The sequence below is a fragment of the Leptodactylus fuscus genome, chromosome 7, assembly GCF_031893055.1.
Source record: "Leptodactylus fuscus isolate aLepFus1 chromosome 7, aLepFus1.hap2, whole genome shotgun sequence".
NCBI classification, from domain to species: Eukaryota; Metazoa; Chordata; class Amphibia; order Anura; family Leptodactylidae; genus Leptodactylus; species Leptodactylus fuscus.
Genome location: NC_134271.1, coordinates 42,725,454 through 42,750,346, shown reverse-complemented (window position 1 = coordinate 42,750,346; position 24,893 = coordinate 42,725,454). Strand labels below are relative to the sequence as shown.

Below are 24,893 nucleotides of genomic sequence, written 5' to 3'. Positions count from 1 at the left end.
CAAGATTTCATAGTAAGGAAAAAAGGTCACTTTGTACCTTTAGCCTCACAACATAGGAAAAAAGTATAACAAGGTCACGCACTTATAATGTATATATGATGTCAGAGGGCAGGCATAATACATAATATATAATGGAAAGTAAAAAATGAGGCTACAAGGAATGTCCCCTTTCATAGTTACCACTAACCACACAATATATCTGAAAAAAAAAAAAAAAAAAAAAAAAAAAGGTCTCCTTGGTTGGTGCACCCTATAGCAGCTGCAGATCCTGCTAACCTGGTATATATAGCTATTATTATAGCCTGAACAGTAGGAAATATCATGGAAAATAACCACTGACCTTCCCTGTCAAGTCATATCATGACCATTTGTAAGGCAAACAGTAAGGAGACCTCCAGTGATTTGCTGATCACTGAATAGTAAAGGAATTGGCTATATGATTTGATATTCATTTTAGAATCACGTTATGGAAGGTATGGTAATGACAGTGTTTATTATCCATGAGATCATGAAAATCCACTGCTGTATCATGGAAAGACAAATATTTCATTGGCAATTCCTGACTGTCTATGATCACCTTAAAGTTAGTCATAGGTTTGAATGTAAAGGGGTTTGCATCAGAGATTTATTCTCTATCCACAAAATTAGGAATAAGTATTAGTTTCCTGGAAGTACCACTGGGTACCCTATTAATCAAGAGAACAGGAACAAAGTGCCATTTTGGATGTGGAGGGAGTTTTTCTTGGGCTTTGTGCCCATGTGGTGCCAGGTCTCCCAGAATGAGCTGTCCTGGAGGGAGTCCTCGAGTTGCTCCATTTTGTGGGAGAGGTACCTCTGTTTCTTCTCTCTGAGGATGCCTTTGTATTGCTTGCATAGATTGTTGTAGGCTTCCCTCGCTTCCTTGTTGTTGGGGTCTCCATTCACTTCTATAGGTTTGCTGGGACTGCAATCTCACATAGAAGTGAATAGAGTGTCGATTGTGCAAGCGTACAGGTGCTTTATTCAGATGACCTTCTGGTCCCCATTCTCCAGATTACGGGGGGTCCAATGGTTGGACCACCAGTGATTTAACGCTTATCGTCTATCCTGTGTGGGGATAAGTGTATAAAGTGCCACAACCCCATTAACCACTCAATTGACAGTCCAATTTACCTATAAACCAAGGTTGACTAAATATGTTTATTTAATAGTATACAATTACATACAATAGGTTGAGTCAGCTTATTTCATCCTTCCCAGCATACTCCATGGCGATGGTCTCATGAACCCCACTGATACAGAACTGATGACCCCCCATGAATTACGCAAATGTTTAGTTACCATGTAACAGGCAGAACAAGAAACCTGCCCCTTCACCTCAATCCAGAATCATACATCATGTACTAATCACATCAAAATACCTTGCAGACCCGAGCTAAAAAATACAATTTGTACGCCCTACTGAGGTTCAATGATTTTCATACAATACCCTATAATTTTGTAAAGTGTTTCATTATTTTTTTCCCATGTACAGATTGTATAAAAACATTTTAAATGGACGTGAAAAGAAACAAAAATGAAAGAATCCTGTGTTCTCAGAATTTAATATGCGATTATGACTTTGATTTATCAAGATGGTCATTTTCTATTTTACAATTATTAGAAAGGTTCAAATGCTTTGACATGACTAAATTCATTTGGTCGTATTGCCGGAGAAGGATTTTCAAGTTGATAAAAGTTCCTGATTAGATAGAAAATAAATCTCTTCAAATGGTATCCATAATTTAATCTCATTAGCCATAGAGAGCACCGAAATTAGCTTCAAGCATTAAGAATAGTGATATTCATTAAGTGTTGTGTAAAGGGCAACCGAATAATGACCAGGTTAAGCAGATGGGAGAAATTTAAGACACAAGGATATGGTTACAATACGTTATGCTCAGTAGGGTACAAAAACTGTTATTTATATATATACAGATTTATGGTATGGCTTCAGTACAGCTAAAATAGCTATTATAAGACCATACACTAGCTAAACTGAATTTATTAATCCTGTTATAGAAGTAGGACTATCAATATAACATGTCATACTCTACTTGGAAAGATGATTTTAAGGTAACGTGACTCTTTAAATGATAACATTATAGATTTGCTAATATGAACAAAAACACAAATATACATCTTAATCATTGAGCTCAGGTTTTTTGATTCATTCCCATTCCAACAGGTATAAAATCCAGTAGCTAACCATACAGTCTGCCAAATATTTGAGACAGAATGGATCGGGGGATCGGTCTAAAGAGCTCACCGAATTCCAGCGTGGTGCTATATTAAGATGCCACTATGTGAACAAGAGAGGTTGTGAAATCTGTTCCCTTCTAGATATTCCATTATTAGATGTGAGTGGCAGTATTGAAAAGTGGAACTACAACAATACACACACAATATGGTGGACCATGGAAACTTATAGAGTGGGGCTCCATACTATTGAGACGTATAGTGTATAGAATTAGACAGATCTCTACTAACTTGATAACTGTAGAGTTCAAAACCTCCTCTGACATTAACATCAGCACCAAAACTGTGCAAAGAGATTTTCATGGCATGGGTTTCCATAGTGGAGCAGCTGCATGTAAACCTTACATGACCAAGGACAATGCCAAGCATCAGATGAAGTGGTGTAAAGCATAAAGCCACTGGATTTGGAAGTGATGGGAAACTATCGACCAGTTTAATAGATTAGTTTGGGTTTGGCAAATGACAGTAGAACGTTACATGCAGACTCCATTGGACCAACTGTAATGTTTTTTGGAGGAGGAATAATGATATTAGGTTGTATCTCAAGGGTTTGTTTATGGTCTATCCAGTAAAGGGAAATCTTAATACTCCCACATACCAAGACATTGTGGACAATTGTATGCTTCCAACTTTGTACCATCAACTTGAGACCCTTTTCTGTTCCAATATCCAATATGAATAACACGAAGTCCATAAAGAAATCCTTGATGAAAATTTGGAATGAACTAAAATAGAGATTTCCTAATTACATCCGGGAAACAGATTTGCATATTTCCTAAAATAGAGATTGCGAGCCAAGTCTTGTAGTTTAACATCAGTGTCCAAACTCAAAAATGCCTACAAACATACTCCAAAATATCAAAGAAAGCCTTCCCAGAAGAATGGAGATTATTTCATCTGAATGTGGTAACAACTCAATATTACTGGTTATAATCTGATGCCTTCCACCTGCAGGGGCTTTTATGACGAGGGTCTCCCAATACTTTTGACTACATTGTATATCCTTCATCCAGCTTGCCGGTAAATGAACTTACTGCTATAGTCAAATCAATATGAGCATTAAATATCTGATTATACTTTGTGTAATGGTTAATGACCTCTATAAAATATATGAAATATGGTCAAGCATGTTCCACAACTGTAAACCTAGACAATGTGAAGCACAGCTTGCAAGTGATCATTTAATAAAGTGGTTTAATCCAGTATATACTAAATACAAAAATACATCTGGTACTTGTATAGCTGTTCAATGTAAAGTCATTGTTAGCTAAAAACAGATAGAAGTTGCTTGTACTATCACATTATGTTATTAGGTGAGGCCGTCTAATATTAGGAAACCCCACTGCCAAAGATAAAGTGGGTAACCATTTCCAGCTGCATTGCAGCCATATCCCCCACAATATTTAAGAGACCATACAAGGTTAAAACTATTACTGTTTTCTGCAAAGCCCATTCCCCTAAAATAGAGCTAAATAGCAGTACCAGACACATCTATGAACTGCTGCACTAATATTATTCTAATCCTGTGCAACCCTTTTAAAGTACATGGATAGAAACCCCATTGGATGATGGCTCCCCTGAGCACCACAGTTACTGTCATACAGCCTGGGACTAAGCATGCGACTTATAGTTGCTATTATCCCAGCAGGGATATATAGTACATTCTATACACAGATTGATGGAATCCATGGTGCTCATGGTATATATTCTATTCTTTGTTAACAAAATATCAACACATATAAGGCATCTAATGTGGATTAGGAAAAAAAAAAAAAAAAAAAAAAACTAAAAGAGCAACAAATCATTTTGTAGTGTACGGCATGCATTTAGTGAACTTGTTGAAATGATACTGGCGACAAAGCAGGGACATGTCGCAAAGTATGCAAGATACTACATATATAAAAAAAACTAAAAAAAAGAAAAAAAAAAAAAACAGAGTCTTCGATTTGTGGCATCCATGATAAAATAAAATGTATTGAAGCATGCCATTAACATTAAGCCCTTAAGGACTGTGTCTGTTTGGGTTTTAATGACCAAGAAACTTTTTCAGTTGTTTTTTAATTGTTGCCTTCCTTGAGCCATACTTTTTTTAAAATATTTCTGACGATATAGCTGATTAAAGTGTTAATTTTTGCAAGATAAGTTGTTTTTTTCAGTCACTCCTTCAAAGAGGACCTTTAATGTCCTCCTGTACATACGGTTTTATATACTGTTAGAAAGCAGACACTGAATTCAGCGCACTGTCAGCTTTCCCATTGTGTGTTCCCAGAGCTGGGGATATCAGCACCGATCTCTGCCCACTGTCAGAAAGGTATTCCTGACAGTCTACCTGGGCTGAGAGAAACGCCCCTCCCTGACAGTATTTGTCCATAGCCTTGTACTGTCAGAGGGGGTGTTTCTTACCATCCAGTTTATGGACCAGTACTGTCAGGGGGAGGGGGGAAGGGAAGGGGTGTTACTCACAACCCAGCTAGACGGTCAGGAATGGCTTTTTGACAGTGGGCAGGGATTGATGCTGAAACTAACGGCACCCATATCTCCAGCCCAGGGCACAAAATGGAAAGCCGGCAGTGCTGCGGCTTTCTAGTGATATATAAAACCACATGTGCAGGAGGACATGAAAGGTCCTCTTCAACATAAATAACACACTGATTTGTTAACTGCGAGGAACAGAAATAAGTGCCCCTGACCATGGAGAATATAAAACGTATAATATTTTTCCCTTTTTTTCTTTTTGGTTGAACATTTTCTGTTATGACACCCTACTTAAATATCATAAATAATGTGTCTGTTTAAGAGATTATGTGCAAGATTGTGTTTTGATTGACATCTCCCCTATATCCTCATTGTCTGTAATAACTGTACTGTGCATGCCTGATGATGTGAGGTTGCCCTAAGAACAGTAAGCTGGAGTCAGATGGAGGCAGCTAAAAAAAAAAAAAAGTGGGAGATGTCACTCAAACAATGGAGGCATAGAGGTGGGCAGCAGTCAGATGCGGTTATCTAGTGGGGAGAAAACTAACCCCCGTAGGAGAAGAAACACCCCTAAAGCACTGGTCAGCTAATCCACATGAGATTAAAATGCTGGTTTTCATGAGATCTGCAGTGAAGAATAAGAAATGCATCTTTGGAAAGTGTACGATCAGCCCTACAAGATACTGTTTGATACCAATTTCCCTGCTGACAGACACCCTTTAACATAGATCGAGTACATATATACATTGTGTCATAGTACACAATAGTTTTTTTGTTTTTTTTTACTGTTGACAAATTTCCTTCGCCAATATTAAGAGCAGATCTCCAGAATCTCTTTCATTTATAGGCAGGACAGTGAGACGCATTACATTACAGCGGCTGCCCATTCACTTCACAGCATTTTAATCAGTTTCTGCCACAGTTCTATAAATTTGATCCTGTTTAAATTTAATAAGGATTAGAACATATCAAAGAGAAGTGTCCTGAGGGAAGAGAGATTTTACATAGTTACAAAATATCTGACTCACAGAAACAATATGGGGTGGAAAAAAAAAAATCAACCCATCCTTTACATTGTAGTCATTTCATCTTTAATTAAGATCCAGATAGTAGAAATAACCATATCTTAAGAAACTGAGAAACCTTTCTTTAGCTGTTGTGTGCTCTATTGAGCAATTGAATGTATACTGTTGATCTGGATAGAACATTGTGAATTGATACAAACTTAGATCTCTATAATGTCTGTGGGAAACATAGTAACATCGTAGATGTGGCTGGAAGAAGACATAAGTTCATCAAATCCAACCTAAAGGTGTCCAGGCCCCTCTTGAACTTGTACAGTGAATTCCGGATCAAAAAATCCTATGTCTCACTGCTCTTAAAGAAAGAATCCCCATATATTCTGTCTGCTAGGCATAGAGGTTGGTCCCACAACTCCCCATGTCATTATCATGGGTCTATGACTAAAAGATCATTCAAATCTGTCTTCCATGATGTAATTAGGAAGTCAGGTGCCTCAGTGTTGCAAACCAATAGAGAGCGCTCACTGGAATGTGCAAGCCTGTCTTCCCTGATGTAATTAGGAAGACAGAATCTCAGTGATATAGCCCAATAAAGGCTGCTCCCTTTAACATCATGCTCGAACTTCCAAGAGGCCTTTGTTTTGCAGTGATGCTGGGATTATTACCAGGTATAGTCTCTCAACTGAGGACGGCCGTTTCGATGTTATTGCATCTCGTCAGCCCGATGTAGAGAAGACTAACCTGGTAGATGTGAGAGGCTTAGACAGGGTTAGGGGGATATCGTCACTCCTTGGGGAGAGACCACCATATTGGTGTGTGGAGACTTATTAAGCCTTTAGCACTCCACTTTGCAAGGGACCATGGGAAGAATATGCAAATCTTCTTCCATGATGTAATTAAATCACGGAATTCCAGAATCTGACAGAATAAATGTCCATGACAGGAGTTATCTCCGATCACGGACAATGTCGGCAGATGTCTGCTGTTCTACAAGCTAGGCATGTGCTGGCTATACCACCGACTCAGGTCATGGGCCAGCACCATATTTAAATAGCCAAATCCTGCCATACATGTATGGCATATGTTGAGAAGGGGTTAATGCGTGGGCGATTTAGAAAAGATTTTGTTCTACATTCCTGTTAGGAGTTTCTAGAAGAGTAGAAAGTACATTGTACTTATATTTTTATACTAGAATAATTGTGCTTCATTATAAATGAAAACTAATTGCTCTCTCTTGCTCTATTTTAGATATTGCTCACACAAGTCAGAGGAACAATATGTAACATATGGTGTAGATAAATTTAAATCCTGACATTGTAGGCAAGATTGTTTAGGTCTAAATATAACAGTGGAATTCCACATTTATATCTCAAGCGGTTGCACTTAATATTCAGTTTACATAATCCTACTGAAATGTGGAAACAACACGTAGAATACAAGGATGAACTGTAGAGTATAACATGGAAGGAGGTGCGTAACACATCAATCACTTAGAGATACCGGAGGGAGTTTACTGATCTATTTACTCCAGCGTTTTTGGCAATGATGGGTGCAAATGTGACATACACATGACGTATACCCCTACTTGTGCCAAAGATGTGCCAGATTGTTCTTTTCTGCACCCCTTTTTGTGAAAGTGAATGGAGTAAGGTAGAGACCAAGGCAGCCTGGAGACATCTCAGCCTGAAGGATATGCCAGAACTCACATCAGAAAGGGAATGAATGAGAAGTGCTTGAGATCTACATCAGTTCCTGACTGGGGCAGACTTCAATTCTGGATCACAGAAATGTGTCCGCATTGTGAAGAGGCCAGAGACTCTTAATAATTTAGGAGACGTTAGCATTAGTGGAGGAATAGCAAACAGATTGGCATACAGAACACCAGTCTTAATAAATTCCACCCATAGTATTTGCTATTATCTGAATACTATGGAAGCTTATAAGACACTGACAATAAGGCTAGATTCCCATGTAAGTGTCATTGTCCATCTACAAAAGTCCTGTAAGTCCAACCGTTTTATCTGGCAATTTCAGATAAAAAAAAAACCAGACACCTCTCAGACCCCATTATGGACAAAGATCATACTCCATTATGGTAGATTTTGTTTTCCATTTGCTTAGTCTTCAATGGAAAATTGCACAAATATCAAAAAAGAAGTTATAAAAAAAAAATTTGAAACATATTATACTATCCTGTAGTAGGGTAAGAGTGTTACAGTGAGAAACACCAACAACAGGGTGGTACCTCCATCTGCTTGTACCCCAACTCCATACTTGTCACTTGATACACAGTAATGTTACAGATGTAGGAAAAAAAAAAATATGTTGATGTGTCAGAACATTTCAAAGACAACATAAATCTCACTGGATTCACCTTTCAGAGTGAAGCAAGTCATTTTCCAACCCCTGAATCTGAATCCAGGAATACCTCATTCCAAATCCACCCATGATTCAAGAGACTCACTTGTTTAGCACAGTTGGACTATATTGAAAACTGAAGTCCAGTGGTGTATGTAGGTCAATGTGAAGGAAATTATACTCTATGGTAAAAGTAATAGTATTGTATTTAGAAAATATAACCAGGAGGGTGGCAATTTCATTCCTGCTTATATCCCAATCTGCTTTCTCCCATGCTTGCCACTTGACTAATCTGCAAAATACAGCAAGCAGAAGTGTTGGACCATCTAAGTAATATCCACCATCAACATTTCTATAGTATAAAATGTAACCACACTGGTCTACAGAAAAGCATGGGTGCTCAGTTTGATCAAGTTTCTCTAGTACAGTAATTTCAAATCCTGCCAAGGGCAACATCTGCAAGGAGTGTGTATATTCTCCCCGTGTTTGTATGGGTTTCCTCCCACACTCCAAAGACATACTGATAGGGGAAACATTCTCTAGTAATATAACCTGTTATTTGCCTTTCCAATCTCCTACTAGCACTATTAAATCAGCTTTGCCTTGGCATATAACATTCATTATGAAGTCTAAAGATGTTCTTACTTGGCTTTCCCTTTACCTGTCAACATCTGACATATGGAGAGTAAAGATAGATAGGTGGTCCACAGACACCGATGAGATTTACATTTCCTTCTTGTAACCTGTGCTACAAAACTATAGCCAGAAACTGATTGTTTAATTTGAGAATTGGCTTAACATTTATTCAGACCCATATAGAAAATATGAATTATAAAACAAAGCTATAAAGGAGATCAGTGGATTAAAAAACCTGAACAAAAACTTTAAGGGAGCTTCAATGGGCTTTTTTTCCCCTATTGCTTTCAATGTGATACATTGATTTGCACGTATGCCGGCACCCATAGAAAGCAATGGGATCTGGGTTTTACACGCTCATTCTGAACGAGTTTTACCTTCAGAATGAGCGGAGCGTTATACTCCATGTGAAGGCTCCTTAAGGGTGCATTCACACGGAGTAAAATGGAGTGTAATTTGGAGCGTTTACGGAGCGTTTACGGAGCGTATACGGAGCGTATACGGAGCGTTTACGTAAACGCTCCGTAAACGCTCCGTATACGCTCCGTAAACGCTCCGTAAACGCTCCAAATTACACTCCATTTTACTCTGTGTGAATGCACCCTAAGGGTGAGGCCCCACATTGCGGAAATGGAGCTTTTTTGTTGCAGTTTTTGGAGCCAAAGACAGAAATGGCTACTAAAGGAAAGGATAGTATATAAGAAGTTCTTATACTTCTACCTTCTGACCATCCACTCCTAGCTCAAAAAAACCACAACAAAATCTGCAACTTAAAAAAGCTGTGTTTCTGCAAGGTGGGGCCTTAGCCTAAAGTTCCTGGAAATCCAATAAAAAAATAATAAAAAAAATTGTAATCACATCTTCATAGTCATATATAGTACTGGCCTATAATAAGGCAAATGTATATGTGTCAGGGCTCTAGAGCCAGGGTGCAATCTCTGAACCCCATATATACTTGCCAACTGGTAGAATATCGTAAGCTTTAAGTATATGAAGCAAGCAAAGTAAATGTATGTTCCTCTCTGTAATACTCACCAAGGTCACATATCATAAATTACGCACTTGGTGAATGTATCCACTTATCTCTAAAGTAATCTGCAAATATCAGGATCATTCAGTTATTCTAAAGAGACATTTGCTAAACTTCACTCAAGGTTGTAATTAGCCCAAAATTCCTTAAGGAATAAAGTCTGCTCCATCTGTAGTCAGAACTGATGAAGGAAACTGAACAGAACAGTAAGTAAAATAAAATGGGCCCTACTTTGACACAATCAAAATATCCCTTTCCCGACCTTAAATATACAATAATTCTAGACGCACAAGCCAGTCCTGCAATGTAAATAAGCAGGTATACTGTAAAACAGAGATTGTTTTGTTTCACGCTGCTATGACATTTTACCAAGCTTGTTTCAATATAGCTCCATGTATTTAACTACCTAATTAAATAGAGTGTGACTTTTATAGGGAAAATGTCAGTATTTTGCAGTTCATTAAATCCATCTAAAGCCGAGTGTTCTTTTTTTTTCCCCTTTTTATTTTTTTCTTCCCGAAGGAAAAAAAAAATTAAATTGTAAACTTTGCATTTTGTACCGGAGTTGCTTTGTCTTTGTCTATGCCAGTAATAAGAGAATATGAATACATATATCCTGGTCGCTCTAGTTTACTTGTCTCTATGATTGGTAGACACATTTCATAGGATATTAAGATGTCACTTTTTATTATAGGCACATAGAACTTTGCATGTTATATTAAAAATAAATTATTTGTAGTCGAGGCATCAGAAAGAATCAGGCGCATATGATGTGAAATATAATAAGTTGCCAAATCCTGCAGGGCTTGTGAGTTGTCTACTTCACTTTCAGAAAACATTTCTTTGATGAGAATTTCTTCCGAAAAGGAGGAGTCTTTTTTTCTTATTCCATATTTATCTAAAGCTTTGCAAGTAAATCTCATACTCCATCATCTGTCAGATGTGAATGGCTGATGTGTTATGTGCACACAAAGATTAATTGCTTTTAATTAGTTTATGTGAATGAAAAGAAAAGATTACATTGTTACTGAGCAGGCCGAAGAGTGTTGATACTTTTATACGGATATAGATTTCTGTATTACTAGCAGTAGGGAAATGTGGATGAAACTCAAACTCACAAAAAATAAATATATATATATATATATATATATATATATATATATACACACACACACTGTAGGTCAGGTATATAAAGTCAGAAAATGACAGGGCAGGGAGCAGTACCACTTACTCTTAAAACTGGTGGGGGGGGGGTTATATATATAAATATATATATATATATATATATATATATATATATATATAGTTAAATAAAATAAGAGGGTTTTTTGTTATTTCAGTAACAATGCCACTCACTTGATTTCTATCATAATGATATGTCTATGGTAGTGGTCAGAGATGAGCGAATATGCTCAATCAAATACCTGCTCCGCATAGCTCCCGGTGTATAAAAACTTCCAGGTGAACACAATTTTACTGCCCCTCCCACCTTCCCTGCGTCGGGAGCCATGCTGCACAGGTATTCAATTGAGCATATTCGTTCATCTCTAGTAGTGGTGTATGATAGACACCATGATAGTACTTAAGGGTTAAAGGAGTTTCCTGGGACTATAATACGAATTGCTGTGACCTCTACACTACTTAGCAATCATAGAGCTGTACCACGTATAGTAGTTGTGCTTAGTACTGCAGCATGGTCGTGTGACCAATGGACTTGATGCCACTGGCCTGAGAAGAGGAAGTGGAGCTCAAACGTCCCGGTCAACCCTATAAGAATCACTCTAGTTAACATTTTGTTTATACTCTTTTGAAAAAGAGCCTATTAGTAATGTAATGCTATTAAATAACCTACTGACAGCTCTCTCAATGTAGGTCTATTGGAGTCATGCATTGATAGTTTGGCCTTTGTTCCTATAAACAACACTGTGTGCATCAGAGGTACACAGAGAAGGTCAGTGCTTCAGAAGGAAGCATATAACTTTACAATAAAGCTGTCAGTATGTTATTCCATAACTTCACACTACAGGCAGGCCCATTTTCAAATGGAAGAAAAAAATTTAGCTGACGTGCCTTTAGAAGGTAACATTTGGCTACTACAATTAGCTATATAACAATATATCTGCAAATGGTACGCTCTTTGAACTAGAGATAATTGAGGACAGGTAGCAGTCTTGTGAGCAGAACTTTTTTTCAACTGCCTGTCCGGTGCCAAAATCCGCCCACCGGCCCCCATGTGAACAAGCCCTTAAGACTCATCAGATGAATTGCACTTTACAGAGTCTATAGATGAATGCATATCTAATAGCAAATGTTGAAAGAGATGCTAGTGTAAGTACACCAGTGACACAATATAAGCGTTATGCACATTACAATATCAATGCAGTAATCTCTAGTTGGTCCATTAAGTGCAATCACAATTTACAACTTCCTAATGAAAAGATAAAGTTATAAAATTGCATCTGGTAATAGATTTTCCATCTGTAACCTTCTATAGCTCAATAAATAAATGGAAAAGTCTCCCTATAGTAAATACAGATGGTCTACATACAGAAAACTATTAATGATAAGGGACAATCTCTTTCCGTTTTTGAGAAGTAGGATTAAATAATGTCCTTATCATTTTAGTTTAATATTAAGGCATCACTTTTGAAACTAACCATATCATTTAAAGGCATGACTTTGCCAATGTATAACTAATTGCCAATGTATAACTAAGCAAATAAATGTGCGCATGGGCCAGGTCCTTGGTTAAAATGGTACATGGAAGATACTTGTACGCCAACTGTGCCTCCTCAGACCCGTTCTTTACCTTTAGTGAGCCCGATTCCCAAAACTAAACAGGTATAGGATCTATCCTACATTTTGCCCTGAGCTCACAGCCCCATGATAATACACAAGCACATGTATGAAGCCATAGAAAATAATGGGTCAGTGTGCTAGCCATTGAAAAACATGGCTAACACATTGACAAAGTACAAGGTCATATGCATGAAGCCTAAAAGTATTTCTGTGTCCTTTCAAGGTCACATACAATACTTCTTATGATGCCTCTTGTTGTTCCTTTGATTCCCTCTCAGAGTATACATCTAATGTGTACAGTAAGAACAAAGCTAATTGTACTGTGAGGATTCTTATCGGCAGGTACTGTGCTACTCCTTATTGGCAGGCGGCAAAATACTGGGAATCCTTCCTCTGCCCCAAAACATGTAACATATCTAGACAGGGAAAGCGCATTAAATCCTATTCTTCATTATGAAATATGACCATTACTAGACAGAACATGCACAATAAGTCACAAATCACATGTACTGTGCTATGGAGGCTCCTTTTGGGTTCAAAACTGAAGTGGAATTAAAAAGGTTGTGTATGAGACTCCAAGATCTCAAAGCACTCTACCTAACCCCTTCTAACGCTCCAAAGCAAACACAGCCTTAGTAATGTCAAAGTCGCAGAAACATGGCTATGATTAAACAGATAGTACTTGGTGGTAACAAACATCAAAATGATCTACTAAGATTCTCCCCACTCTAAAGGATCATTTCTCATAGTCTATCATGATTGGCTATCCTCTGTCTTGAGGGCTGTTTGCAAGTCATTATGGGGAAGCCCATCTGTCTGAGATTGTATACACCCCTAATATTGCCAAAATATTGCCCACTAGAGGCATGGACTCCCCAATATGCTTGAAGGTGTCATTAGGTACATGAAACCAAGACATTAGAAGAAAATGTTTTAGGTTCTCTATATGGTGATGTCTATATGGGTTGAGCTTGTAATCTATGGAATTTCTTCGTTTATTGATCACATATTGAACAATTTGTTATTTTCCTTAAACTGTTCTCAATTAATTTTTGGCATGTGTGGCTGATCTGCAAAAAATGTTTTGGTATGGTGGGTGGTATGTTACATAAGAAGCACCCACATAATAACCAGGACCCAAGAGTTCTTAGCAGGAGATTGCCTTTATAGGAAGACTTTCCTCTCTTTGTGTATTGTGGTGCCATATCTTCCAAAGGCAAGTAACGCACATGTACCTGGATATACACTTTCTTCTACTGCTTCATGGTCCAATATTGATGCTCACATGTGCGATATACATGTTTTGACTGGTGATAAGAGATCAACATGGGTACACTGGCTAGTACCTGGCTATACAGCCCTACATACGACAAGCTGGGATGCACTGTGTGTCATAACACCTTTCTATCTGAGATAGCTCTTAAAATTTTTCAGCGAACTGTGTTGTAATTTTGTGGCTAGTCTTTGTTCCCTAGGGGCATCAATATAAAGTTGGCGGTCATACCAAACCTACAATCTGGTTGGTATTTATTGTGCTTCTGTCCAACAAATAACCTTAAAAATTGACTGTTCACTTGTTCCCTAATATATAATCACGCCCTTACCTGTTCTCCGGGCTAGACATTTCTAGATATGTGTATCACAAGTTAAATGTGGCTTGAAGGGGTTGTACCAACTTTCAAAATTATTCCCTATTGATAGGATAGGGAAGAACTTTTGTGATAAGGGGAGTTTATCTGCTCAGTCTCACACTAGTCCTGAGAATGGGGTCTGGTTTCCTTGTCCTGATGGAGCAACAGGCCGAGTACTCCCACTATTTTTAGTGGGAGTGCCAGTAGCCAAGTACAGCCACATTCAAGTGATGCTGCTTCTCCCAGAATTTAAGAGCACCCTACCTTCTTATGCCATAATCTTCATGAGCTGTAGATTAGATTACTTCTAGGACTATATCGTGGATGTGTGGGGTAACCACAAAGGATTTTAATTTCCCTGCAGCCAGGACAGTAGTTTCAGTTAACTCTTATTGCTATTTAAACAGTTTCACCAATTCAAATACAAGTAGCTCCATAGGTTTAGAACAAAGTAAAAAGAACATCCAATCTTCTCTTTTACCAGTAAGGATACTTTGGGATTTATAGAAATGTCATTTTGGATTAGCAGTTTTGTACTGAAGCAAGCCAACATGTTTCTTAACAAAGGAACACAGACTTATTTCAGTGCACTCAAGGTCAACTAAATGGATCATAAGTAATACTTTGAATTGGCTTCATCTAAATGAAATGCTCTATTAAGGGGACAGGAATCGAGTTTATTTCTGAACAGAAAAGATTGATGCACTCAGTTAAGTCTCCTGCAAGTGAATATCTGAACACAGAGCTGATATTTGTGGCATAGAACACTAATGGATTTACAAGTGTGGGACCTCAGAGCGGTGGCGGCATTTATTTTACTGCACATGCTATAAGTGCTCTAGGCTTACAGGCTGCTTTGCTTGCACTGTACAGTACATTTACGTACATTACCTATTACTATGTCATGTACTGTGTGTACCTTTCATTGTGTTTACTTCTTACAAAATATAACTTTTATCATGTTTTGATTGATTTATAGATGTGTTTAATGTAACTATACTTATCAGGGTACTGTAAAAATACCATTGACTGCAAAAAATAGAAGAATTGCATGTACATCAGAGCATGCATTATTTGTGTGCTTGGGTGCGTACCAAAGAACAGTGGCAGATAGGCAATTGATCGATACCTGAGAGCAGTAACTACTTTTGTAAGCAAATACAAATATACAAGGGACAATATAGCAGAGAGTGAAGCATGGTGTTGTGTTTAAAAAGTTGTCCCACCATAACACACCAATCATGCACAGTACACTTGTGTAAGCGGCCACAAGAACATGGCCGCACAGACATGCGCAGTTGGCTCTGCCTGAAACCCGATGGCAGAGCAAACTGCGCATGTCTGGGATTTAGATCCCGAAGACACCAGAACCGGAACAAGACATTGCAGAGAACACAGCGGAGAGGCATGCTAGTAGAAGATGGAGGCCACGCTGGAGAGTTTTCAAGCAGCACAGGGCATGCCCCTAGTGCTGCGATAAAACTCATTAGCATAATGAAGAAAACGGGGACTATCTACCTAATAGCGGCGCGGAGAAGGATTCTAAAGGTAGGAGAATAGCTTTTCTAAATGCTATTCCAACGTGGTATTTGTGAAATATGGGATTCTAATAATAGAATCCCTTTAAGGAGTTTTAACATGAATGTAGAAATGAAGATTGCATCCTCAAATTTAGACAAAACTTTTTTTTTTAGGATCCACTGACACATGCAAAACATTTTTTTCCCCCACATCTAAGGTATCCACAGGTTTTACATCCCTCACAACTCAGCAGGTTACGATGGGTTCCCACCACAATTCGGATAATACACTGCATTGGGGAGTTGTTATTCATGCAATTACTTAATATAATTTTTAACACTGCCTTCATGATCCCCTTCAATTTAAGTAAAACATGACTAAAGCTATTTCAATGTTTTCATCCTCGGCGGCAGCTCCCTTTTCTGCCTTGTCTATAATTAACTCAGTTTTATCTACTGCAAATTGTTCGATTGATGGATCCTCGCACTGTGCTCTAGGATTAAGCCACTAAGCTACAAGAAAACGGCCTTCATGTCTGCCTGATGCTTTTCTACAAATCAAAGAAAAGGTACAGTATATTGCTATACATTTTTTGTCGAGGACAAAAATAATATTTCTATAGTCTACAAGATTTTACACGTGTTATGGCGCATTGTGTACACAAGGTTTTATTTGACCTTTGATGACAAAGCACAGTACTACTAGGGACTAGGGATGGCTCCTGGCTAGTCTTGACATATTCATTATTCATACACTTTAATTATCACTTAAATACATCAATTATTGTGAATTGTCCAAGGCCTGGAGGTGATTCGCTAAACATTTATTTTCCATACTGACAAGCTATACACATAATGTCTGGTCTATGACAACCAGTGCAGACTAAATATTTAGCCAAAAATTGTTGACCTTGGCAACCAATCAGATCCTTCCTTTTATGGAGAAACTGGGAATCTTATTGGTTATGATGGTCAACACCTCCATGTACTAATCTTTGTGCATTAGGCCTAGTAGGTCTGTCTATCTTAGGCAAAATCTACTTTAGACTTTAATTTATTTCTACCCGGTGTATTACAGACTTTGTGATCACTTGATTTTCCCAGAAATAATGGCAGCGCGTTCATTTAAACCAAAGGCAATAAAAGAGTTTTGTAACTTGTGAAATCATTTATTCAGTAGCATAAAGCAAGTCGATCCTGCAGACATGGCTCAGTATTTGTTCTAGCTGTTAGAATTAAAGTGAACGTTCACTGCACTTTACACATCTGCGCCAACAACATTTAGATCCAACTTAAATAAACGTCAAGGTGTTCAATGCAACACCAAAGCACATGGCCACAAATAATTTTAATAGTCAAATTATTACTTGTAACTATATTGTGGTTTTTAACCACAAGTATTTTATGGCTGAGCTGCCATAGTCATCCATTCAATGTCTTTCCAGTATAGAGAACTTTTCCTTAAATCTGAAGTTCTTGTATTCATGATACATTAATTCTACCTAACTTTATGTTTACGGACCATTGGATTCTCATATTAATGACCTGTCCTTAGGATATAGGATTAATATCAGATTGGTAGGGGGATGGAATCCGGCTCCGGAACTTTACAATACCATGGCAGAGCTAGGTTAAAGCAGGTTAGCTCTGTCCACTGTATACTAGCTCCCATCATGGTGCAGCACTCAGGATGAAGCCACTCTCTTCTGGCCAAGTCCACTGTATAGTTTCAGCTACCATGCTTCTCCAAATGAATCAATCCGGGTGTCAGATCCTCACTCATCGGGTATTGCTGACCTATCCTAAGGACGGGTCATTGCCCTTTAAAGTGATGTATGACTTTACAAAGTTTGATTATTTTCTTTTGCATTTAGTGACCCCTTGAGCCTTGTCCTGCCCTCATTTCGGCAGCACTATATCTAAGTAACATGAACAAATTAAAATTGTATACTGTTCATACTGTTAGCCTGTACCCTTCACCAATGCCCACCTACACGCACGTTCCCTCACACAAGAGGCGTCACAAAAAAAGAAAACAGGGAAACACATATAAAACTCAATAAATTATTTGTAATGAGCATTAGAACAGTAAACTCTGAACAGACACGACCACTATATGGCTTCTGAAAGTGCCCATAGATGGTGGGTTATAATTACATATAGACATATGCTGAATGAATGAATATATATATATATATATATATATATATATATATATATATTGTAATAGATGTAAGAGGCTTCACGGGGATCCTGGGTGTAAATGCAAGTATGATTTAGCATTACCAGGTCACCTATAGATCTGCCCAAGGATGGTTCCTTTTAAAATATTTTCAGTGCTATAGAAACAGGTTATAAGATGAAGTCTTTATAAAAGTCGATTTGATACAAAGTCACAACTTTGCCAACATCAGCAAAGTGATGAGTCAGCTCTGCAGGCCAATAATTACCACAAGTGCTATGGTCAGCATTTCAGGGAGTCGCCTAAGGAAGGCGCTTTCATTAGATTCCTTACTAGTCAGTAGAAAAAAAATACACACATTTGGTCTTAATGTGAGAGAGTACTATCAGACGATTTCACGGGGCATATATCATATCACGTAATACACTGACATTTCACCTTTTCCCTCCACGGAGGATCTAATTTATCTTTTGCAAAGGAAATGATGATGAAGATGACGATGACCCATTTTACTACATCAGTGATGCAGCACCAAATCTGTAGCATGGTCAAATGTATTTAGTGTTATAATATACTTTTTTCTTATATTACAGTGTGAATTTTTGTTAAAATGTCCTACTGTTCATGGTTAGCATAACAATTATTACTTCAAGTGAATTATGTTGAATTTACACTTGGATACAACCAAATATTGAACTGGTCTAAAAAGACATTGGACAGAACGGGCACAGAACAACCAGTAGACAAAGAAATAGTAAACTTATCTGATCTCCACTTTATTGAAGTGATCTACAAAGTGCAATACTCTGGTTTCGTCATAACTCCAACTCCTGGCATGCTGGGAGTTGCAGTTTTGCAACTCCATTAATAAGCATGGAAGGCAGAAGGGAATACAAACCTTGTCATTGAGAAGAACTCAGGCTTCAGCTGATGTGAAGCCAATAATAAGTATGTATTAAAATATTGCTAATATTTATCATTCCGCAATATACTAGAATAGGATCCACAAAGATAAACCAAACTTTCTTGGTAACATGCAGGCCTCTTATTGTTTGACACTATTATTGGTCACTTTAATTTAGAAAGAAAAATTTTGATCCTAATCCTTTAATTCACCCAACATATGAGTTCATATGAAACCCATCTGTATACATGCATAAATACCAGCTAACACTTGACACATGTCAGATTTAGATATCTATCTCGCCTTTATACAATTAAATTCTGGCTCTTGTCTACAGGATGCCTATGGGGTGCGATGACAGAAGTCGGCCTTAATCTCATTCACTATAGGATTTCTGATCAACCTGTAGCCCTGCCATGCCTTGCTGGCTGCAGTCCTGACAAAAGACCTTTAGCTTTGATCACTGCAGCAATTAGCAACACAATCACTGTACACATCAGCAATGCACTGGGAATCTAAAGATAGGAGACTTGGTCAATATAATGGGACAGCAAACCAACCTAAAGATAGGGAAGTCAGTCAAGGTAATAGGACAGCCAACATGCCTAGCAATAGGAAACTTGGTCAAGGTAATGGGACAACAAACCTACCTAAAGATAAGAGACCCCGTCAAGGTAACGGGACAGCCAGTCTACCTCTTTCTCAGGTGTATACATAACACTGTCTTTGGACTTTTTATTCTCATGTACCTCAAATTTGCAATAAATGTACAAAATGTGTTTTTTCTCAATTTTATCATTGATTGGTTTCAATTTCCCGAGGAAGTCGAGCATGATCACATGATTTACTTTACCACAGTTTGGAAAAAGCAAAATTGCAGTAATAATGGCTACCCTATTTTCAGACTGACATTTAAGGGATTGTCCAGAGAATGTGTAAAAACCTTGCTTTTCCAAGGTTCTTTATGTGCTTGACTTCATGTTTACGTGCTGGTTACAACATAGGGTCACACGATCAGTACAAGCAACAAACCCCAAGTGGATATGACTTCTCTCCCATGTTCAAAGTTAGTAATATGCATAACTTAATTATAACTGTAAAGGCATCCCCTATAACTACCAGTGAACATGTGAGAGGGCTGAAATTGACTAGGGGTCACAAGTGCTGGTTTTTTGATCATGTGATCCAGAGTCATAACCAGACAAGTAACCCAAGGTTTGGCACATAAGATCTCCAGAGGAAATAAGATTTTACACATTCCCATTCCACTTTAAGTAGGACACGTTATTTGAAAGAGATATGAGTATTATTATCTACATATAATTGGCTGTCTCCATACTGTTGTACTGTTTGTATGGGGTGACAATACAAGGCACAAAGATTTAGGCAAATTATTGGTCACTAGCATTCCTAACAGACCCTAACCCTGGACAGACCTTCAAATACAAACTGTGTGGGAATGGACAATTTGGTGGGCTTCACTTTCTCTTAGGCCAGTGCCATCATGTTCATTGTTCACATGGCTGTCCTTTAGGTCAATCCCATTCTAATTAATGGGGTTTAGCTGCAATACCAAGCACAGCCACTATACAATGTACAAAGTGTGCTTGGTAACCAGTGAAGAGTTCACACCAATCAATATTATTGGCTGAGAAAATCCCTTTAATGTAGTTAACAGTTTAGCTGTGTTCACTTCAACAGATCTGAGCTTGTAATATCAGACACAACCTGTACATATATGTGGCACTGTATCTGAAAGATAAGATAAAAATGCCTCCTAAAAAATATTGGGTAATATAGCCCCAAGCTAACCTCTTATAATAAAGATTTTATGATTATGTTATTATTGGGTCAAAATTTGTTTCTGATAACTGCATGAAAATGGGTGTATGGCTCTGTATTACAGACCTGTAGGTACTACATGCATTTCAATAGACTGGCCCAAATTTACTATGACTTCTAGACCTAGAAAGTGGCCAAATATGTGCTTCAACGTGCCACATTTTTGGTCCACTAAGGCACATAAATGGCAGATAAATGGAGGCTGATAAATGGAGGCTGTGTCAGTATCTTAATGGAGTAGGTGTGTGATCAGGCACATCTCTTAGTAGTTCTGACGCATCTGGAACCTGTTGGGGAATGAACTAAGACTGGTGTAAGAATAGTCAATCTTTAAAAAAATGTCCTATGGTAGAATGCATAGTCCATCGGACTATTGCAGGCTTGAGGCCTACAACGTGTATCCATAATGTGAAAGTATTCAGGAGTCTTTATATCCAACAACATTATGGCTGGTTCCACATGGGACATACTCAAAGGAGATTAGCTGCCGGAGACTTATTGGTGACTAATCCACTGCAATATACAGTAGCAGCAAAGTGGATACAATTTGAACAACTCTCATCCATGCTATGCACAAAAAAAAACCTGCAGCACAAACTGACCTGTGGTGAGATTTAAGCTTCAGGATGTCAGTTTATGTGGTAGGTTTCCACTGTGGCTTCAATCCTTCGCAATGCAAAAGATGAAAGTTACAGCCAACTCACTGTGGTTACCCTCTGAATTCCACTGCAAAAACCACACTATTTCAGGTAGTTTTTGGACGTCATATGGATGCCATCTATGTACCATTTGTGTGTTCCACGGAATCACACACTTGAATAAATAAGGCCAGACTGCAAAACGGACAGAAATATTGTCATGTCTATGGGGGCAAAAAATTTAAGTGGTCAGTGTGCTATCCTAAAAAGAAAGGATGAAAAATAATGTTGTGTGCACAGGGCCTAACTCAGCTTTTAACTCTACGTCATTTGTTTCTAAGGCATACTAGAAGGTGTTGTAAAAGACATCAGTAGCATACACCATAATAGTAATAAAAACAACAAATATAATGCACAGACACAACAGGTGTAACTTCCTACTTCACTGTTCATTGTCATGTTACTTTCCAAGTAAAAATAGAACAAATAAGACATCACACATGCACATTTCTGAAATTTCGCTTGTACATCACTGTATGTCTGCTTAATGCATACCCGCTTCAAGAATTAGCTTATTGAAGGATTCCTATTCTATGTGAAATGACATCAATCCCTATCACTCAGTTGTGTTTGATACACAGCCCGCATCCCCAAAGACAAATGTGCTCATTGAATTTTCAAAGAATTATCTTAAAATAATGCCCCTCAGTAGGGGGCCATTCCTATTAGGCAGAGAGTGGAGAAAATTTCAATTTCATTGGACATGGTATAAAATGGGGGCGTGCGTTCTGGTAAAATGGGAAAAGCATTATCTAGCATGACATTAACTGGATAAGACACAATTGAATCTAAAAGGCACTTCAGACTGTCATTTCAGGGGTCTTATAAAAAAAATATATATATGTATGTAATTACTATGTTACACTTTTTCAGCTATTAGATCCTGTTTTTGTTATATAGGGTGTATTTGTGGAATATATATATATATATATATATATATATATATATATATATATATATATTGTAGCAATAACATAATATTACCATCAGTCCATTATAACCAGTGCTGCTTACATTTACAATTTCCTGAAAACCCATATATTTGGCAGAAGGTTCCGTTTCCTATTAAGGCAAATGACCCCTCAGTAAGAACAAGGATAGCATACCCTAGGTAGAAGTTGCCCCTTTGACCTTAGTACTGTAGACACCAGTGTTAATATCCTTAACTTCAGGTTTTCTATCTTTTGCCCAAAACTAATACTTTGAACTAAATAAAGATGATATTAGTATAGATGAAACTCTACGGAAGTTTAGAATAGCGCCACTCTATGTACTGTAATGTCGTAAGTGATTTAAGACTATGGTAACTTTTTAGTCCAAAAAGAATTTTACAAAAATCCACAATTGATTATTCTCTAGGTCTGACAGGTAATTCAGACATTTCTACTCTGTCCCTCTTTATGGCACTTCGGTGAAAAAAAGAACAAAATAACCTGAGCATGAGTTTTCCTTTTCAATGTTGACACCATTAAAATGAATATACCTGCCCCGGAAGGGTCATATTTCACTTATATAATCCACAGGGGATGAGTTTGTGCAAGATACAAAAACTTTTACTTGTAAGTAGGAAGTCAGTCACATGGATAGTGCTTTAGGTCATCACTACTCTATGTAATATACCCTGTATGCCATAACGCTGATGCCCATAGTAGCATTGGTTCCCTATTCTGGTGCGTACCCTGTCACAGTTAATAGCTAAACTTTTTGAGCAGGTCAACTTCTGCATCAGAATACTAGGGCATATATACCGACACATGACAGTATATAGAAAATCATTAAGTGGCCCTAGTAGCCAAATCCACATACACGTTTACAACAGTACAGCAACACAATCGCAACTTACACCCCCTAGAAAAATCCATTAGACTTGAATAATAAGATAATGTAGTTCTAATTCTCTCCAGTCCCTGCCAGCTGTCATTTGTTATGAAAAGTGATTAAAGCAAAGGAGCAGATTATAATCCTGATATAACATGAACCAGTAATTTATTCCCCTAACAATAGCACAAGAGGCAGGATATGCACACAGTACAAGTCACACATTCCTCACTGTGTCTATCCATTCACATCAAATATACTGTTGTCAAAACACTGCAACATTATGACAAAGGATTGAGCTAGGATACATCTCATGTAGACACCATGGGTGGATGGTAAAAGGGGGGAAAAAAGAGAAGAAAGTTCCCAGTACAAAGACTGAACGCCTTGCACATAATTAGCACATGGGCAGCTCAATCTAGTCCCATCATTTAGTAATTAGATGTCTAATGTGACTATAGGAAGCTCTCATTAATGACACATCACTGATACCAGGAGGGATTTAAGACACATCATCCTACAAAGCTTCTCTAACCTGACATTTCTCTGCAGGATCGAGAACATGAGACACAAGAGCTTACAATCAAAGATGGAAGGGATACATAGTAACTATTTACAAACATATGGATGATATTAAATAATAAAGAATAGTCACCTTGTAACTGTAGTAGTCTAAACACTGAGAAAAGTCCAGATTGGATGACTCTCCAGTCAGGGCATTGCCAGCAGCTGCAGGGTAAAACCTTACATCCATGTTTAAGTAGTCAAGTTGCAGTTTTAGACAGTCCTAGTCAGAGTAGTAGTAATGTCTCAGCTGCATTCACAAGCTTCTGGGAGTCCTCAGGTGCAGGGAAAATACAAGTTGCAGAGAAGAGGGTTAAGGTCTCGGGAAGAGGAGCAGAAGATAGGAGTTCTGGAGGGTCTTCTTGTAGTAGAGAGGTTCGGGGCTGTTAGCCACACCATAGGACTTGCCTATGCATTGATGCACAGCAGCTGCTATACACAAAGGAGCCACGCGTTGGGTTATTGGGATCACAAGATCCCACAGCACAAGCTGATCATAAGCAGGACAAGCACCCAAAACAATGCAAAAAAAATAAAGCACCGCCCAAAGCAGAGATCACTGTCAGACCATAATAATAATAGAGAACAAAGTAAACTCCAAACAGATCCAGAGGACTTTATTCCAGAAATAAGGGTTTGTGCAATGATGGGGACATGAGTTTCTATGAAATGACCTCTCTGCCTGCTTAAAAGAAAGGGAGGGGGTGGAGTGGGGGGTTATTGAAGAACAAAACAAAAAGTCTTTGCAGCCAACGGTTGCAGAGTGGAGTTAGAAGTGGTGGAGAGACAGGAGCTGCTGCTGGCAGGGCTCCCTGGGAGAAATGAATAGTAATAGGCAATGACAAGCAGGAGCTGGCTCCCTCCTCCCTCCACCACTCCCACTGAGTGCAGCTGCTACTGTGTACATAGTGTGGACATACTGATGCAAGGAGGCACCTACTGTTGTATCAGGGATGCTGGGATACAGCAGGCTGCCATAGGTGTAATGCTGGGACTGCACCTCTACACTGTGCTGCTATGTGCTGCTTGTCAGGATCCTTGCATTGCTATATAGTCCCTGGAATGCATCTTATCTACTGTATATTCAACTATAGTGCATTGCTATATAGTCCCTGGAATGCATCTTGTCTATATTCA

At 38.2% G+C, this 24,893-nt stretch overlaps 1 protein-coding gene across 2 annotated transcripts in view; it reads right to left on the bottom strand.

Annotated features, from left to right (window-relative positions):
* Positions 1 to 24,550, bottom strand: part of TOX3 (TOX high mobility group box family member 3) — a 101,650-nt gene extending 77,100 nt beyond the window's left edge. For both annotated transcript variants that reach the window (XM_075281798.1, XM_075281799.1), the window contains exon 1: positions 23,848 to 24,550. In XM_075281798.1, the coding sequence (XP_075137899.1) occupies positions 23,848 to 23,946 (99 nt within the window). In that variant the 5' untranslated portion in view covers positions 23,947 to 24,550. The remainder of the gene's footprint in view (positions 1 to 23,847) is intronic.
* Positions 24,551 to 24,893: the final 343 nt, after the last annotated feature.